This window comes from Barbatula barbatula (assembly GCF_947034865.1).
Source record: "Barbatula barbatula genome assembly, chromosome: 14".
In the NCBI taxonomy this organism is placed as follows: domain Eukaryota; kingdom Metazoa; phylum Chordata; class Actinopteri; order Cypriniformes; family Nemacheilidae; genus Barbatula; species Barbatula barbatula.
Genome location: NC_136777.1, coordinates 3,043,167 through 3,063,527, shown reverse-complemented (window position 1 = coordinate 3,063,527; position 20,361 = coordinate 3,043,167). Strand labels below are relative to the sequence as shown.

At 39.9% G+C, this 20,361-nt stretch overlaps 1 protein-coding gene across 6 annotated transcripts; it reads left to right on the top strand.

Moving 5' to 3' along the window:
• The first annotated feature begins 61 nt into the window (after positions 1 to 61).
• cpeb3 (cytoplasmic polyadenylation element binding protein 3) lies at positions 62 to 20,068 on the top strand. Of its 6 annotated transcripts, none has more exons than XM_079472879.1 (11): positions 62 to 116; positions 1,841 to 2,523; positions 4,718 to 4,802; positions 8,776 to 8,832; positions 12,380 to 12,403; positions 13,272 to 13,439; positions 13,587 to 13,676; positions 16,958 to 17,076; positions 17,726 to 17,840; positions 18,075 to 18,256; positions 19,705 to 20,068. In XM_079472879.1, the coding sequence occupies exons 1-11, from the start codon at positions 77 to 79 to the stop codon at positions 19,930 to 19,932; spliced, it is 1,791 nt and encodes a 596-aa protein (XP_079329005.1). In that variant the 5' UTR covers positions 62 to 76; the 3' UTR covers positions 19,933 to 20,068. The 6 variants fall into 6 exon arrangements, with proteins under 6 accessions (XP_079329005.1, XP_079329002.1, XP_079329000.1 ...); XM_079472876.1 differs by having other exon boundaries at positions 114 to 612; XM_079472874.1 differs by having other exon boundaries at positions 114 to 624.
• The last annotated feature ends 293 nt before the right edge of the window (positions 20,069 to 20,361 follow it).

Here is a 20,361-nt window from a genome sequence, read left to right as displayed (position 1 = left end):
GCCAAAAATATACAATTTATGTCTAACAGCCAGGCAGCCCAGAGCAAGAGGGACTACGCCTGCTTGCCTTAACAACATGAAGATACATATTTGGCTTCAGAACACCTCGTACTGCGGTAAGAAGAGTCAGCCTATTTTAATTCAATTTAAAACGTACATTCTAATGTGGCTACTTTATTTACAAGGCACGACGTTTATTATAGCTGCATCTTCATTACCAATTTCGTGCAACCTATAGTTTGGGAATTGAGAAACGGTGCGGTTACAGCCGGTGTGTTGTCATTTGAGATATTTATTTAAAGCCTTCCATGTGCACAGAACGCAATGGAGTTCACACTCACCATTTGTTTATTTATTTCATTATCAACGTTGTGGAAATGAACAAAAATCACACTCCGTTTTGCTTGTTATGTGCCGCATCTCATCGCATTAAGTTTGAGCGCTTGCTGCGCGTACTTACCAGAAAACTACAATTCCCACAACCCTCCAGTGCACCAGGCATGCGTCGCAGTCAATCAGCTGTTTAGACGACTGCAGAAGGGCAGCTCATCTGTCATATCAAAACCCAGGCGAGACCAACAGAAATAGCCTTATTTACAGAATCCTAAAAAGGTGAACGATAAGGTAAAGTCTTACTCATGTACGGGGCGAAAAAGAAAGAACGGGGGGAAAGAAATTCAACCCATCAGATGCATGTTATGCGTGTTTAATAATACTTTGCGTGCGGCGGATTAAAGTCCGCTTAGAAATAACCGAGTGCGTTTTTATCATCACGGCACAAAATCGCATCGTTTAGTGTCATTTAGTTGGTCAGCGTGTCTTCTGATGTAATGCTTTCTATGACCTTGAATACGCAGATCTAATGCAGCAATTCAAGGATTAACCGACGGAATATGAGAGCGATTCGCCGTCCACCTTTCACGATTGTCATCATCGTTACAGCTCGATCGAAATTGAATTATTTTATTCGCAAATCGCAGAAACTGTCGCGTTCTCGGCCTGCTTTTCGTGGGAACATTTTTACTTGAATCGGCGTAGAAACCCTCACAAGGTACGTTGAAATCGTTTTACTTTCTAGAAAGGTTTTACGTTTTATGCACCGATCGTATGGATGAGTATAGAAATGACATTTTACAAAAAAAAAACACAAATCGTTCAGGTGTATCTAGAACTTTCGTCCGTGGTCTTCTCACTATAAGTGTACTGTAAGCCACGAAGTGGGAATTTATACCGAGTCGGGATTTATGTTGCGTAGATGTTTTTGTGCAACAGTCCGGGGTGTAACCCAAGATCCTGCAGCAAATATAACCTCGTTGCTGTGCCGTTGACTTTTGCACACCATCCAAAACATATCAACACACTTTGCCATCTCTTGGAACTATACGCGTGTATATTCCTTTCATTTTAACCCGACGCTGAAAGTGAATCCCCGCAAAACCGTTTCGTGATATTCCCGTGTAAAAAAGGTGATAAAATGGCACTGTGTACTTTTAAACCCGACGGGTGTTTCTTTTTAACCTTGTTGAAGGACGCGGCTGTATTTATTGACGTATGCAAATGCGGAGGGGCGGGGCTTAGACTTGGAAAAAACAGGAACAAGAATCAGTTTCTCATTTCTGTCTGGAGTTCCGGCGAGAGAAAAACGAGACGTGGCGAAAATTGGCGAATATCGGTGACCTGCGAGCTTCCCCCCTTTATTCGCATTCGGACACCCGAGCGAGGAGAGAATGAAACGCGAGTGCAGACAGATCCCGTGCCGCTAATGCATGGGTGATCGGGGGTTCATTAATAAAAATCCATTCCCGATCAGTGTCCTCAATTAACTGAACATCTGTTTCAGCTCAAAACATGCAGGATGATTTACTGATGGACAAAAACAAAGCTCATCCTCACCAGCAGCAAGACCCGTCAAATACAGAGCCTCCATCCACCGCGACCCCCTCCGACCCGCATATCCCGGACGAGCAGAACCACGAGCGGGTCGCCATGGAGTCTCCGGTGTTGCCGGGTTTGGGTTTTCATCAGGACTCCGTCGGATCCTCTCTATCGCCGTCGTTCGCCAGCACCTGGTCCACCAACACCGTAGACGAGAGCGTTTATCAAGGGGTTCCGTCGGTGCTTTTCCAAAACTTTCCCCATCACGTCAGTCCGGTGTACGGAGGTGTTTCTCCCCAGATGAGAAGGTCTCCGGTGAACGTCAACCAGAGGAACCCCTACAGCCACCAGACCCTCATCAGTAAAGTGTCCGCGTCGTCCGCCTCGGCCTCCGCCTGGAATAATCACCAGAACGCGGCGTGGAGCACCGCGGCGAACCCCTGGAGCGGCAGGGACCCGCGTAGGGCGCTCGGACTCGGCGTCCCGGCTCGGCTCAACCCCGTTTCCCCGAGCAAGAAACTCTTCCCGACCAATGTCATCGCGCCCCCGAAGTATCAGAGACCCGCAGCCCTGCAGAAACCCTGGATGATCTCAGAGCCACCGGAACCATTCAGAACCGACAACAGCAACAACTTGATGCCGTTTCAGGTGAGAGTATTTAGGACATAAATAACACACAACTACTGCTCGTCGTTGGGTGTCTTATAAGATTTAATTTAAAGAGCAGCATCACTAAAATATTTATTTTTGAGAGGTGGGTTTTTGTATTTTCATACATAGATTTTTGTTTTGGGTCTTCAGGAAAGCAGTCGGAAGTTGCACATTTATAAAAATTGTTATGTATTTTTACGCAAATTTAAATTTTTAACGTGTACATTTATGTTTATAATACACAGTTGTTTAAAAATATATTTCCAGCTTTATCTATAAATGTAAGGTGCAAAGCTCTTTTGAAGCTCACTTGGGGGCGTTTAAAGGGAACACCACTCGAATCTGATTGGTGGTTGGTGGGTGCGGGGGCGGTGCTTGATTCGCTGTCATGAACTGAAGCAGTTCTGTTGACGATTTGGAGAAGGGGACATTGACATATTTGTTTTGGCATGAAAGACTTAAACAATAAAACATTTGTAACAAATGCTCAAAGTAATCAAGGGAGCATTTTATTCCTACAATCTTAAAACGGATGTGTTAATTTTAACACCTTTAGCATGTGTCCGGGAGACTGTTTTTAATTAAATAGACTTTGTGAAGTTAAGGAGTTTGAACAGATGATTTCCTAAAGTCCTGTAGGAATTACAGTTTATCCAACAAGATTTTAATTTATTCTTATGCAGTACATTATTCTTATAGGGATTTTTTCAATATCATCATCTTGTGCATAATTAATAAAAATTCACAGACACGGTTATAATCTTTCATCTAGGCAACACATTTTGCTCTATTGTTAAGATGTTTTTTTGCAATGAGGAACAAATTGAGACACCCACCTCCTTTTGTACTACATTATTGTGCTTGTTTTATCATTTGTAGCCAAATGACTCACTCATCCGCATTGAGATGCTTATTTCCATAGTGATATTTGATCTACCAGAAGCCTCTCTCACAGCAATTATGGGCATTACACTACATTAATATAATTCATGTAAATGAATACATTTTGCATATGCTATCATCCAACGCAATTTATATTATAGGTACATGAGCAGGTCGCCACAGTATGTGGCAAATGTGTGTGGTGTTGTTTAATTCTGAGATATGTCTGTCTAATGTGACTGTAGTGAAGAGCTCAGCGTTTATATCCATCGTGATTTTCACAAAGCGGGCAGATTTTTATCTGGAACGCGAGAAGGGGAAATATGGCTTTTTGAATGCTCAGCCGGTTACGTGACAATGGGCTCGATTTGCAAACAATGTCCTTTCCTCTGCTGGCCTCTGTCCACTGCTGTATTCATCGACACGTCCACCTGCGTCTTAATCTCTCTTTCTCTATTTCTCTCTCTCCTTGAATTTATTCCCCTGTTCGTTCTCTTTAATGGAGATCCTGTTAGACTGCCCATCTCACTGGACGGAAGGCAGGAGATCTAGTGAAGAAAGCTGATGGTCGTGCAAACATTCACACTATGATCATTATGGAATTCACAGCACGCTTGATTAAAAATAATGATAGCGTTGCCAAAAAGCACTACTCTCAATTTGGGTGGTTGACAGGTGGGTGGCTGTCAAAATAGTACTGTAAATTGACGTGCCATTACTTTAAGCAATCTCACTATCTACTGAACAAGTCACGTGGTTTGAGGTTTTATTCATTGTTGGATTATTCATGTTTAACACTTGGGGTTAAAGGTCCATTTATGACATTTAGCGGCATCTGGGGTGAGGTTGCGAATTGCTCTATGGCGACTGACACACAACTAAGATGATGTCACATTTTCGCTTCTTTGCCAAAATGGAGATAAAGTATTTACGTATTAACGTTTGTCCGTTGAAGGCTACTGTAGAAACAACAGGGCGAATTCCTTGTAAGGGGGCTTTGTATGTAGATTGAAATAGCCCATTCTAAGGAAATATAAAAGATAACGCTTCATTATGTGAGGTCTTCCTACACCTTTGGAGACATAGTTATGTATATTATATTGCATTTCTGTCAATAGATCCTCCAAAAAAATAGACACAGCACCAGATCCAACTTTCATTACAAATACGGCACAAACGGTTAGTTCTCTTTTAAACAAGACGTTCAGTTGTTTAGATTTGTTTCTTTTTTTATGTAATGTGTTACTCTGTTGTGAATAGGCTGATCCTGCAGTTGCTTGTCTTCTGACCTCTTCGTTTTGTCTTTCAGGATAGGAATCGATCCTTTGACCCATTTAGTTTGCAAACTTTGGAGAATTCCTTGATGGACATGATTAGGACCGACCATGACAAAGGTAAATGGCCATCGCTGATATTTTATCATTTTGAAGGTTAGAACTTTTTAACCATCTATGTTCTGTTGACTTCATTCACCAAAATCATTTAGTTGTGATCATTGTTTTGTTCTTCCAGTATAGCACTGAAGGGCAGTTTACACATGCTATTAACATGCCTCTAATATGTAACCACATGTGATTGGATGTTGCAGAGGGGTTTACATATGCATGTCTGATCACATATGAAAATGGCTCGAGTGATCATATCACGTAATGTTTATGGGTACCGTTTTAAGAATATCTGTAACGTTTAATAAACCCGGAATATTTTAAATTAGTTCTAAGTTAACTGGACAACATTACACCAGTAACCTTTTAACGTTCGCACTGCAATAACAGAAAGGGCAAATCCGATCAACAACACTGAATCTGGAACATTCCTTCAACACCGGGTGTGAATGGACCTGAAGAGCTGAAGTCTTTAGTGAACCATTAGATGAGAATAGAGTTTGACAGCAGTGGGAAATTCTCTCGTATGATGTTTAATGATCACACCAGAGTCTCGGGGGATATCACAAGTGATTGCTTTCCTCTCTTAGACAATGGAAGCGTTTGAATGTGAAAAACAGTGGGAGAGAGATTGTTTTTATGTGCTGGATTCATGGAGAGCAACATCAGGGTCCTCGGCCCGTTCTCGTACGTCAAGCTGTTTTTCTCATCTTGTGGCTCAAGTCGTGGGGTTAGTCGTAGTTGACATTATGTAGTAATCGCTTGTTGAAACCCTGGCAAACTGCTCACTTCTGACGCATGCAAATAAAGTGCTGGCTTTATTTTCTTTTGGCTGTGCTACCAGAAATTCTCATGATGTGAACCTCTTTTAATGGAGGATCTATTGATAGATATGCAATATAATATACATACTGTACTTATGTGTTCAGAGGTGTATAAAGACCTTGCATAATGAAGCGTTATGTTTTTATACCCTAGAAAGAGCTATTTCTATCTATATACAGCGTGGGTCCCCTAATGTGGAATTCACCATGTTGTTTCTACGGTAGCTCCAAATGGACAAACTGCTCTACAGAGTGTATTTCGTAATATGTTATCTACTTTGGCAAAGAAGCCGAAACATGAAGACATCTTAACCCTGTGTCAACCACCGTAGTTCTTCCAAAGGGAAGGGGAGCGAAGGAGTGAGCCATTGGTTGAAATTGGCAACCTCGCCGCTAGATGACACAAAATTTCATACACTGGACCTTTACATGTTATGTTTGTTTAGAGCTACAAAATGGTTCATAGTTTTTAAAACATTCCCATATGACCGGCCACATTTACGCATCCCACCGAGTCATAAAGGGGACTCAAGGGACTTGTATTATTAACAAGCAGAAGAACTATTGATAAGATCAAAATGTGGGAAAATCACAAAGATGCTGTGTTTGTACGTCTTTGTGCAAGAACAATCAAATGTAGTTTGGACTGTGACCGAATCTTTTGCTGTCATGGGTTTGAAATAGGGTTGAGTGATACGGTGCTGATAGTAGTTTCAATCTGATCAATAAATCCGATTTAATAGCAATTCAGCTGATGAGAGGAGTGCGTTTCAGGGTCCCATTTCTTTATATCTGGACACACAGTGCAATGAGAGGAACTTGAGAACTGGGAAACGTTTGACAGCATGACCTGGGACGCTGAGATCCATAGAGGTCAATCTGAGCTCATTTCGACCCAGAAGGTTTGAGCATGCCAAAGTTGAGAGAGCGACTAAGATCATGTTGCAAGATGTTTGTCAACACTGGGATGGTTTGATTTTGACATTGATAAAAGTGTGTCATGGTTCACATTTCAATTTGTCCATCATGGAACACCAAAAGACAATAGAAAACTGTCAAAAATCCAAAATGCTCTGGTGTGTGCGTGCAAAAAATCGCTTGTAACAGGGTCAGTGAACATTGACACCATTGTTCCCATTCTGTTGTGTTTTTATAAGAGATATGAAAGCTCCAAGGTCCAAGCCCTCAGAAGTTACTAACCCTTACTTCAAGCCAGTGTCACAGGGGGAAAGATGGCTCATGTGTTTCTGTCATAACAAGACTAGAAAATCAGACACTTTCTCGCTGAAGGAAAACACGTTGACATTTACTTCCAGCGTTCAGTGCTGATTAAACGGCGAGAGGGGAAAAGGAAGCGTGTGATTTGCATGAGCACAGACCCCTGTAGGAAATGTCAGCCACAGGACGTCTTCAGTTTGACTCTTAATAGAGAACAATTTTTTGTTGAATTATTTATGGAAATTGTCATTTAGTTGATGGTCTAGTTAAAAAATGTAGGGTCACTTGCAGACTTGGTAGTATGACGATGAATGAAGATAAGATAAATAAATCTCTCATGCCATTTTATATCGTAAATATAAATAATATAACATTAGTCGTTTGTTGCTGTCACACCATGGACAGATGTACAGTACGGTTTATTTGTCAATTTCCCAAATACAAAGGCATCAACCAGCATCTCAAGGTCTCATCTTATTTCAAACTGTATTGAAGGAGTTCAAAAACGTGTGTTTTTAATTTTATGATGTATTTTTATATTTTTTTATCTGATCTATTAGAATGAACTGCATAATTAAAACAAATGATAGTCATTGTACTCTTATGCTGGATTCATGCGAGCGGTGGAATTGTCACGCGGCAGCCGCCTTTAAGCCGATGCGCCTGCCATTCCCAGAAATATATAAAATATTTATATCTTCAGCTGCGCATGCCGCAAAGAGCCGTGCCTGTAGAAGTTGCGGGATTTTGGATACACCAGCACCGTTTCCGCTCAACCAACGAATCGGCCCGCATTTTGCCACATGTTTCCCTTTGAAAATGAACTGGACAGATGCGACTGACGCGCGTGCCGTGTGTCACAATGACGGTTGAACTGCTGTTATATTCATTTGAATTTTCCAGAAAACTGTCTAAACAGGGCACTTTTCATATACCTGTCGAAACTGCACCGTTGTACACGTTTCTCAAGTGTTCGGCATTGGTTAAGTCACCGTAGGGCAGAGGGACTCTGAGAATGTGCACATCAGAATTTGCGTATACAAGCCAGTCACGGCTTGCTCACTGCGTTCCCTGGAATCTCACAAGAGCCCTGCTGTCATTTATAACCAAAACTGCTAATGCTGCCGTATTAGAGCTCTGTTTCTTTAAATATATCGACAGCTGCTTCACATGCATGCAAACATATAGACCGTGTGTGTGTGCGCATGCGTGTGTATACGTGTCTAACTATGAAGGGTACCTCCAACATAGCCTACAACTCTGTCCCGAGATGTGCGAACGCATTCTAACATGTGACAGAACACAGTTTTTAAAACAACACGTATAAAGCCTTCTCATGTAAGTGGCCTTCCCATAAACTGTCTTCTAGAGTCATTATTTTTCTTTCAGGTCAACTGCTTAGTTAGTAAATGATAGCCTAAAATAAAAATGTCACCTCTTAGGCCATTCAAATATGATTCTTTATTTCGTGTTTCATCTTCTGAGAAATGTGGTGTTCGTATAATGGAGGTCAATGGGGTTCAATGTTGTTTGGTAACCGGCGTATCTTCTTTTCTGTTCTGCAGAAGAAAGGAAGTCATCATGACAATGATGAGTAATGATGAACTACCCCTGTATAGACATGACAATTGTAAAAGACTTGACTTGACATGATGAAGTTATACCTGGAGTAGCTGTTTGTTTACATCTGCCAAACAAGAGTATTAAAGGATATTCATATTAAAATATTGCCGTCATGGGCGTACAAGTTTTGGTTTAATGAAGTGTTTTCTTGAATAAGAATGCCCCTTTTCTTTATACCACCTGCTTCTGTATTGCATTACCACGAAGAAAATAATTAAAGACTAGAGTTTAAAGGGAATTAAACGCCAACACAGAGGACATGAAAGGAAACGTTTGTGTAATAATTCTCATGGTGTTCTTCTCTTATCTCTTCATAGGTCGCATGGGTCTGAACTTTCACCATCCAGTAGCTGAACATATATTACCACTGAACAGTGAGTATGCGACGCTTCAAAGGCACACGATTGTTATTTGCTTCAAATTAAAGGGATATGAATGAAAATGTAGGACTACATTTTTGTGCTAAAAATGTTTTTTATAAACGATGTGTTTGCGGGGGAGTTGTTTGTAATAAAGAAGCGATTAGATATTCGTTATTTTCTGTGTGTTGTGCTTGGAAAATTGCAACCTCGCCAAAAAATAAATACAGGCATCTGTGTAGCATAGTATCGGTGGGTACTTATAAAATGGTATCGGAGCATCCCTACAAAGAACGGGTATGGAACAACCTGAGGGTGACTAAATGATGACAGTATTTTCATTTTCGTGGGAACTGTCCCTTTAACAGTGTCATATATTTGATTCCTAACCTTGAAATACTGCAAAATCGTATTTTATTTTGCACAAAAGAAGCTGGAACAACGTGTCAACCAATAAAGATATGTTTTCTAATGTTCTACAATGTTGCGTCACGTCTGTAAAGATTATGTAACACAGGACGACGCTTTGGCGCAACGTCGTAGTGCTGAACTATATTCTTAATCCCTTACTTCCATTGTAGACTTTAAATCCCACTGTATTAGATTTTCTTTTATTGGCCCGTCAGCAGAGACATGGCAAAAGCTCATATCTATCGACCATTGTTGCCCGAAAAGCAATGTGCTGATCCTCTGCACACCTGTCCACCTATGATTAGCCGCCCTGATAGTTTATATACGCTCACGGTCCGCCTCAGCAGTTGGCGTGAGAACATTAAAGGAAGGAAACACCCGAAGCATTTTGACCAGGGTCACAAAGATAATTCCAGATTGGAGTAGCTTCATTGTGCTAATTAGAATGGCGGTTGCAACGGGTATCTATCTCTCGGTTACAGTCAGTTATTGGTCACCACTGAAAAGCTTTGTGTGGTTTATAGACACTGTTTAGTAGGAGCAGCACAGGAAGAGGCCAGGATGGCTTGACCACCTTCAAACCTCTAATTTTAACTTGAAGATAAGTTACCAGTGTTTGGGGAGTAAAAAAAGTCTAGCACAAGATGAACAAGTTCACCTCTATGATCCAAAAATGATTAACCGTGATAACTTACATTTGAGATGCTTTTATCCCAAAACAATTCTCATGTATTATTATTATAGCGTTTGTATTATTATTATAGCGTTTGGCATGCGCACAAACGTTGGGCGCTGGTGTGATGGCATCAAACGCAAGGGTGCCATTTTCAGATTCATCCACTCTGGGACCCTGTTAAATAAAAATTCAGTTTCAGACGCGTGAAGGGAACGCCGATACGATATACTTTCTATGAGCATTATTTTATGGGAAACCAACCTGTAGTCTTTGTCCACGATTGCTTTTAAAAAAACGAGTCTAGGGAAACATTGAAGAAGAGGAAGTCTAGGAATGTGTAGGCTTGAAAATGTAGGAGTATGTGTTGCATCAAGCATGAGTCATTGATTTTGAGCAATGGCCTCTCTTGACAAATTTCAAGATTACATCATAACTTTTGCCAGAACATAAACTACCCTCTTATCACAGTTTGGGCTGGTGGTGGGTGGTAATGTCACCCTGTGTTCTTTCTCACTATCCCAGCATCATTGTATCCCAGCACAGTTTTAAAGGTTGTGTGTGATATGCCGTGACTTGCATTCACTATTAGCCTGAGGGGCTTCTATTAATCCCCGTTTCTCACTCTCGAATCCTCGTAAAACGTGTCAGCCCTTTTTCTTCAAGAGAAAGAGAAACCCTACTAGATCATGCACTTTAATTTCACCTGTAGCCGTACAGTCGCTCAAGTCTCATTTTGTAACAAACACCTCTATCTGTCTCTCTGAGGGGTCGCTGACTTAGGACACATAGTAACTCTCTGCTTTCATTGTTGCTAAGAGTTTAAAGACCCCCTGATATCACTACTTGGATGTTTTTTGTGTCTGAGGCGGTGCACAGAGACAGATTTAATGAAAATCCAAGAAGTGAGTCGAGTTTCCGTCCAACTGGGAAAAATGTCACACAATTGGAGCTGAGGAAAGGCAGATGGGTTTCTTTCAGAATGGTGTTTTGTAAAAAGCGTCCCTCTTGTGAGACTTTAGTGTCTCCCATCATGCTCCAGGAGGACAATGGTATCGCATCGAGGTCGGTCCTGAGCTCAGACGCTAATATTTACAAGAGTTCTTGATCGACTCGAAGCAGAATTGCATAAATTATTGTTTCCAATCTCACACTGTTGTTTGAACTGAGGTACTGTTTTAAATCACATGCTTCACCCTTAAAGCTGTTTAAAGGAAATTCTATACCTGTGATATTTGGTAAGCCGGATAGTTGTGCAAACACAGGTGTGAATGTTTGCACAAGTCTCAAGCTTCGTCCCACGTCTGTGCTGTTTAACCAGATGTGTTGTTGTTCAGGTGGTGGTAGTTTGGGATCTTACCTTTTTATAAAAATACGGTATATTGGTGGTCAGCTGACGATCAGTTGTCAGTTGTGTTTGGTTATAAAGTAACAGTTTATTTTATATTTAATAAATTGAATTTATCAATTGTTATTCATATTTTGTTGTATATTGATTGTAATATATTAAATTAAAGCTACTCTACAGTTACAAATTCTTTGCTGAGGTCTATCAGAAGTTGAAGGGATAGTTCAGGCAAAAATTTTAATTCTGTCATCATTTACTCACCCTGGGATCGAAACATACATTTACTTTTATCCAAAGCGACTTACATTGCATTATCCTAGACATTTGTTTCTAAGTATATGCAATCCCCTGGGATCGAAGCCACGACGCTCTTACCACTGAGCTACAGGAAAGCTGCATAATGTATTTATCAACAGGGGTTTAGGAGATGTATAATATTCATTTATATATTGCTAATAGAGTCCAGACATCCATAACACACGTTTTTCCCTTTTTTTAAATGGAAGAATGACATCTTTAGTCAAAACTCGAATTATAACTAGCGTAATGTATTTATCAACAGGGGTTTAGGAAATACACGGTTCAATATATTGCTTATAAGAGTCCAGACATAATTTTTCTATTTTAAAAAAGGGAAATAAGCGTGTTATCGATGAGTTTTTGAAAGATGAATTCAAACGCCAGAAGCAATAGTGCACAGCACATGGAGAAGGGATGCCTCTTCATGGAACATAAAATGGCACATTTTAATCTTCATGTGCCCATTTATGAGAAATTCACATATTATGGATGTGACCGTTCTGAAAAGCATCACTAGAGAAAAACATGCTTTTGAACCTTTGACAGACCTCACATGGGTATTTAAACCACCAAACTTAACATCAGATGGACATCTGTGCTATCAGTATAGTAGACATTTGCATCCCATTCCACAAATGTTGACTGTTCCAAGATGGTCGACGTCTTAACGTGTTCGGAGCAGTCAGTTGTGGCATCTATACATATCTATGGCTCTGCCTACAGAACCCATATTCTGTCTTTCTCTTTTTCTGACTGTCTGTCCCTTCTGCCATGTCCTGACTCTCTCTCTCTCTCTCTCTCTCTCTCTCTCTCTTTCTGCTCTCGAGCAGCCAGGAGTTATGGTCGCAGAAGAGGTAACCTCTCGCCTACTTTGTGTATTGTGTTTGCAGGAATGATTGGGCTTTTGCGCGAAATTGAATTACTGGTTTTGTTCTAACAATTATAATATTAAGTTTCTTTCACGATTATTAGTAAATTTCTATTTTCTAACACAGTGGTTAATAGTCACTTTTGGAGGTTTACTATAATGAATCTTTTATTGAAAAGATTATCTTTCTTCGTGATCATTGTGTTTTGGAGTCAATCATGTTCAATGTATTGCTAACGGAGCTAACACGGCAGTAATAAATCCGAATAATGTGTATTATACAAATGTGTGAAATTAATTCTGTGATCTTGGCATACGTTTCATTGTGAGTGTTGGACTAATTCTGTTTTTGTGCATGATTCTTTTATTACTACTGAAGTCTGATAACAGACAAACAAACGTGTCAATCACATCCGTGTATTTTTTAACTATGAGGTCTTTAAGGCAGGGGTTCCCAAACTTTTCAGCCCACGACCCTCAAAAAAACAGTGCCAGTATTATATTATTTTATAGTTATTTACTCAGTTCATAGTACATATACGCTATTTCTAATAATTAAATAAATGAATTCTGGAAATCATCTTGCGACCTCTCACCTTGGGAACCCCTGCTTTAGGGTAACACATCTCATCTTGCTAAACCTAAATTACCATAGAAATTATATTCATATGACATTTAAGTGAGTAAGTGGATTTATTTTAAGCTGTTTTATCTCAGCTTTGACATGAATTGCATTAATGAGTTTCTCTCCTCTGGGGTTCTGTTTTCTCTCCTCTTCCACACACTTCCATCTTCCGTTCTGTGTGCTTCCACCTTCTCTTTTCTTTTCGTTTCTCCTCCGTTTCCTGCTTCAGGTCGCTCTTCACTGTTTCCGTTCGAGGACGGCTTCCTGGACGACGGTCATGGCGATCAGCCCCTCACCCCTGGCCTGAGCTCCCCCAACCGCTGTCAGAACGGAGAGAGAATGGAGCGTTACTCCAGGAAGGTGTTTGTGGGTGGACTACCACCGGACATCGATGAAGGTACATGACACGTGTAATGGGATGTTTAAGTGTGGGGTTTTTAAGTGGGTTTAAAGTCTTATTTTCATTTTTGGATGAACTATCCCTTTGAGACAAAAATCCAAAACAATGACCGCTTTATTTTTCACACATTCCTTTTTTTTCCAGATGAGATCACAAACAGTTTCCGCCGCTTCGGACACCTGGTGGTGGACTGGCCGCATAAAGCAGAAAGCAAATCTTATTTTCCCCCTAAAGGTAAAGACACCATGACATCATATCTCTCTTGCCATTGTACAACAGCTGTAAGCGTTTAAAAGATCAGAATGAGATGCTCTGTGAAACCTTAAAGATGTCACTATAAAACTAGACGAGTGGACTAGATTTTTATTCCCCCCAAAAGTCTCTTTCTAGATGTAGAACAAATTGTATGCATGTGATTTTATTACCCATCATATCTGACAAATTGATTTATTAACTGGTGTGTCACTAAGCGTCACCAAACAGAACTGCAAAATAAAGTTTTGAAAACACTTCAGTTGGTTAAACCAATGTTGTCATGTTGGGCTGGTCAACATTCTTAAACAGAGGAATGTTTTGTCACCATCACAGTATTTGCACATCCGCCTATGAATAGGACACGTCAAGTTGACTCTGTGTTAGTTTGGATAGAAGCGTTCTTCTTGTAAAACACTTCACCTTTAAGAGCATCTCAGAACTGCAGCCGCCTCGAGACGTTAGGTGCCTTTTGGCACACGTAAGCATGACACTGCTGGAATTGAAACGGCATTTCTTACCGGCGTTTAACTAGAAGTGTTTAGTTGATATTCTGTGCAGAAGTTGCTGATCTGAATCATTTGTGTGAATGCTGGGCAGTATTTGCAAAGATGGTAAATCTGGAAGCGGTTGTGCGTCAGTTTGGCCTTTATCTGTTCAAAAGGCCTCCAGGTGTTGCCTGCACAGACACACACGGACAAGTACTTACAGATACAAACCTACGGGGAGAGACCAACTGCATTTGACTTTGCATCATACGTGAGAGTTTGGCTGGATCAGATGTATGAAATGCATGAAACCGTTCGATAATATCAAACCAAGCGTTCTGCTTAAAAAGATATAGAATAGAGCTTCATTTTCATGGTTTAAGGAAGTTTAGTTTAGGATGACAGGTGAACAATTATAAAAACACAATTATAACGTTATACGAGAAATATATAAATACGGTTAAATGGAAGAACAGCCAAATACCTATATACATAGAAAAAGGCATAAATACACACAAACATATGAAATGCAAATATAATATGAACACAATATGATCCTTTCTCGCTTTTCACGATCATTTTAGGTCAGCTTTTATGCTGCATTCCAATGAACGCTAAATTTCTGACTTCCTATTCGGAAAAGTAAAACGGAACGGTACTTGAAGTCGGATTTCCAGTGTGGAAAAACTGCTGAGATGCAGGTGTGTGACATCAGACATTGGCGTTGGTCAATAAGAAACATTCACTTATACGGACCAGTGAGTCAAAGTTCCTGCGTTACGCCCCAAAACACCTGTTTTTCAGTTTAACTGTATAGGGGGTGTGAGAAATCCTGCAGGAGTTTTCCATATTTGTCATGTGACTGGAATGCTGTATAAACGGGCTGTAAGTCAATTCTTCTCAAGTTCGCACAGGTGTAGAGCCGATGAACCACAGGTGTAGACCTCCACATCCATTTGTTTCTGTTTATCTTTTTAAACCTAAAATATTTTAAATGCATCTTTCCTTTTTTAAATAAATGCCTCTTTGTTTGATATTTTAATTATCCTCGCAATGATAAAGTGTAGTCGAATCGGTCACGTCGGATGCCATTTGTCTTCATTTATTTGTCTCCAAAGTGCATTTGAAGATTTGATAGATGTGGACGGCTGTATGCAGACTGTTCATCCAGCTCATGTGAAACGCTCATAGTGACTGAATGGAAGATGCTGGTAATTTTTCCATCCGGTGTTGTGTAAAGCATCATGACTCACAGCCTCACGGCAGGACTGAGTTAAGACCTGAAGCCTGAACGTGTTAAACGGGGCTCACCTTTTTTTCGAGAGCTCCTTATAGCTCAGCTGTAGAGAATGGTGCGCTGACTTAAGATGTATACCTACCTTAGATGCACAAGTTGTTTTAAATAGATTTGGCTTAAAGCTAAATAACTGGTGTATATTATCACTATCGTACAATGGCTCAAATCTCTCTAATTTGTGAGAGTAAACTAAATCCGACAAGATGATCTTAAAGGAACAGTTCACCCAAAAATGTCGTCATTTACACACATCCAAAGTTATTCCAAATCTGTATACATTTCTTTGTTCTGTTGAACACAAAATAGGATGTTTTGAAGACTGTATGAAAAGAAAACCGTTCTGGGGCACTTTTGACCACCATTGTCATTTTCCTACTATGGTAGACAATGCGGCCAAGAACTGTTCCAGATTCTTCCAAATATGTTTCTCGGTGTTCAACCAAACAAAGAAATGTATACAGGTTTGGAACAACTAGGGTAAGTAATTCATGACATAATTACAATTTGTGGGTGGAGTATCAGACCGAATCAAACCTTTCATATTGAAGGTTGTTTGTGTTTTTGTCTGATTCTTTCCTTCGCTCTCTCTCTCTCTCTCTCTCTCTGTCTCTCTCTCTCTATCTCTCTCTCTCTGTCTCTCTCTCTCTCTCTGTCCGAGGCAGAACTCTTTGTTCTGTTCATGCCATCGGCACTTCTGCTGGCTCTGATCCTGATACACAGCAGTCCTGTAAAGGAAATAACACTCATTCTTTGGGCCTGGAAGTGAGAGACGTCTGAGCCCACGACAAACATCACGTGTGCCCCTTTTCAAAGTCCAAATCCGTCATTAGTCTCTTACTGTCTAAGCATTTCTTGCACAGTAAATATGTTATGTAAAGATGTGCATCTGAAGCCGAAAACAAATCCAAATGAGGTGATTTCGCATCTTTTTAAGATCTGTTCATATTTGTAGGTCGGTTCTTTTGGTTACTTGGTCCGGACCCTAAAAGAACAACATGAATTTAGACAGCTTTTACAGCTTGCGTGTAAAGTCGCAACGTGATTGGACACGTTTTGTGACTTATCGGACATCCAAAACAATGCTGTGCGCTGGGTTATACATGCTGAGAGTATGTCTGTGCATATGAGGATATTTTTAGCCAGCCGGTAACTCAAAGACCTTATGAAGTGTTTAAAGCAGGCAAAACGGCGCCTGGATTTCCTCCGTTACACGCGCAAGCACTGATCTAATAAACACTCCTTTTATATTACAGAATCACGCTTCCTGTTTTTGATCCGTGTTGCGTTCATGTTTCAATCGAACCCAGAGTTCGTTTTGGTGAGCACCAGGGTTCGGGTGGCAGCGTTCGTTTTAATCGAACCAAACATGGCATATGTGAACACATAGTTTTATAACTAAACAACAATTTGCGTTTTCATCAGTCAACGATTGAAATGAAAAACATTGCCATAACTTTATGTTCTGTGTTCTTTTTCAGGTTATGCGTTCCTGCTCTTTCAGGAGGAGAGTTCAGTCCAGGCTCTTATTGACGCCTGTATCGAGGAGGACGGGAAACTCTACCTGTGTGTCTCCAGTCCCACTATCAAAGATAAACCAGTGAGTCACGTAAAGACACCGTCCAGCGTCCACTCTCTACTGTGGAGATTTCACACACCATATCTCCACTAAGACACACACAATACATACTGTATATATTTTAGGTTTTAATTATTAAGTGTACTTGCAGTAAGTAAAGTTAAAATACATTTGACCTTGTGCAGTAAGTTTACTAATATCAGCGTTCTACTACTTGTAAGTGTACTACTTCGGTACTGCCTGAGATTCAATTGGCACACTTTTAAGATCATGAAAGACTTTAAGTAAACTTTAAGGCTAGCAGTAGTAAACACAACTAGTTTACAACTATGTTTTTCGTTTGCACTGCAACTATATCGGTTCACCTATAAATTCACTTGTCGTAGTATACTAGTTTTATACTTATAGCATTTTTAGCACACTTATACTAGGAAACTACTATTTGAGTAGTTTTCAAACTGTATTTATTTGTATATTATTTTGCACTTTAAGTACGCTAGTATGTTCCTATTTAGGTATTCATCGTATAAGTTTAGATTTGAAGTATATCTCAGTCTAAAGATTGAATACAAGTATAGGCCAGTATAAATACACATAAGCAAATTTCTATACTAATAGCACACTTTAAGCTCTTTTGTTGGAAGGGAGATCACATGTTTGTCTTTCTCAGGTCCAGATTCGCCCGTGGAATCTGAGCGACAGTGATTTCGTGATGGATGGCTCTCAGCCTCTGGACCCACGCAAGACCATCTTTGTGGGAGGAGTTCCACGGCCTCTGCGTGCAGGTGACGCTCTCCTCTTCAATATCTCTTGTTTGGAAACGTACATTTGTTGCCCTTTTTGTCTCCAGACAGTCTCAATGTCCCATGACCTAATGTGATCTGGTCTCATTCAACTTAAGCTCACTGAAATAGAGTCATTCCAGGATGTTTTCTCAGTGACTAGATGAGTTATTATTAAAAAGATGGAATTGTTGTAAAAGATTGTGACTAACCGTACTGTGTTGTGTGTGTGTTTAGTGGAGTTGGCTATGATAATGGACAGACTGTATGGAGGTGTGTGTTACGCTGGGATTGATACTGACCCAGAACTCAAATACCCTAAAGGGGCGGGCCGGGTGGCCTTCTCCAATCAGCAGAGCTACATCGCAGCCATCAGCGCCAGATTTGTTCAACTGCAACATAATGACATTGACAAACGGGTGAGTCCGATGTATTTGAGAAGCAACACTGTATGAGATGTTTAGACTTGTTTTATTTTGCCTTTTTTGCAAAGCAGCCTTCCAAAAATACACTTTTGTAAAAACAGTGGAAACAAGCAAGCAAAGTAATTTTTTCCTTTTTTTTCCTATTTCGTGCCTTGTTTTACAACACAAATATCTAAACATCTCTTTGTATAGAGATGTATTTTGGAAAAAGGACAATTTGTGTGATTATTTTGAAAGAATCGAAAATCTTGTGTAATAACAAAATCTTGTGACGTTAATACGTAAAATAGGGTTTCTCTACTAACAAACATTATTTTCCTGTTTTTCCTTATGAATTCGATTGTTTCACCTCAAATATAACATTTTATTTGGTTTCTCAAAAGCCAGACAAAATCTTACATCGTTTTGCTCTTTAAGTAAACGTATACTATCTAAACGTTTATAAACCATTGATAACAAAACAAGAGCTATCAAACAGTTCATTGTGATTAATCTCATTCAGAACTAAAGTTTGTGTTTACATAATATGTGTCTTTGTACTGTGTATGTGTTTATAAATACAAAAATAATATGCACACACATGTTTACATATTTAGGAAATATTTACATGTATTTATTTACATTTGCCAATAATTTAAACAAACATTTATAAAAGAATCTTGAATATTTATTATGTATTCATAAACAAAAATGCATATATGTACGTTACACAGACAAATATTATGTAAACACAAACTTTATTCTGGATGCGTTTTTTATCGTTCAAGATGAAATTCATTTATATTCAAATACATCCTCTAAATATCTTATGCCGTGTTGCTTCTCTTATACCTTTAAATTAAACCATTAAAGTGTTTTAGCATTGAGGATCAGAGCGTGACTCGTGGCTCCAGGACATTTCATCACGGATGCTATATAGACTAGGTTGCCTCATAAACAGATTTTTTTTAACTGTAAGTTAACTCTAGATGTTCTGAACACATACTGGCAGTACTGCGGTTTTTCTCCTCGATTGTTTCTATACAGCAAACAATACAGACGGAAACCACAGAGCAGACTGTGTGTAATCCAGATGACCATTGAGCATGTCAACTCTCAGACGTGGCATTTCTTATTTATAGCTCCAAGCTATTCCTGTTCACTTCTGTACACACCAGAGCTGCTGGACTGTTTTGAGAATGTTATTTGGCTAAGTAGCTGACGGTCAGTGAACTTAAACTTTGCGCTCACCAGAATAGGTTCATTAATAACCTTAAAAAATGCACTTTGAAAGGTTTGTATACGTATTGTCTACGTGAACTAAACGTTGTACATTGTGAAGTTACATCAAAGCAGTCAATAAGATTAAAGCGTGTGATGTCATTCATAAACGTGGCAAATGCTTTCTCTACATGTGTTGTCCATAGAAGGCGTTCATGATCTCTCTCTCTCTCTGTCCTCAGGTGGAGGTGAAGCCGTACGTTCTGGACGATCAGATGTGCGATGAATGTCAAGGGGCTCGCTGCGGTGGCAAGTTCGCTCCGTTTTTCTGTGCCAACGTCACCTGTCTGCAGTATTACTGCGAGTACTGCTGGGCAAGCATTCACTCCCGCGCCGGGCGCGAGTTCCACAAACCGCTGGTGAAGGAGGGCGGTGACCGACCCCGACACGTTTCCTTCCGCTGGAGCTGATGTCAGAATATACCACTCCACCCACCCAACACCTTCAACCATAACCAATAACCCGTCAAACACACACCTGGATCTCCTTCTTTTCCTCCATCATTTTAGAACCTAATATATTCTCTGCTTATAAACATTCAGAAAAAAACCAATTTTGAGTCTGAGTGCTCAGAAGTTGCACTTTGGCACAAACATATACGTGACCCACAGTCGATGTTAACGCTTGTAAGGATGTTGTGCTTGAAATCTCATTTTCCTTCGTTCGGTTGCTCTGTGCTCCACATAGGTAAAATTAGACAGTGTGAGACGTATATATATATATATATATATATATATATACTTATACATTTACAAAAAACGATCTATTTTTTATTGTATATTTATCTATATACACTTAGGTTTTGAGTGTCAGATGTTTTGTTTTTTCTAGGAGCATGC

Excerpts from the sequence above, each read along its gene's own strand:
- cpeb3 (XM_079472879.1), top strand. The coding sequence starts at position 77 with ATGAAGATACATATTTGGCTTCAGAACACCTCGTACTGCG. Across the intron at positions 4,803-8,775 it reads TAGGACCGACCATGACAAAG|GTCGCATGGGTCTGAACTTT; the intron begins GTAAATGGCCAT and ends ATCTCTTCATAG. Across the intron at positions 18,257-19,704 it reads ATAATGACATTGACAAACGG|GTGGAGGTGAAGCCGTACGT; the intron begins GTGAGTCCGATG and ends CTCTGTCCTCAG.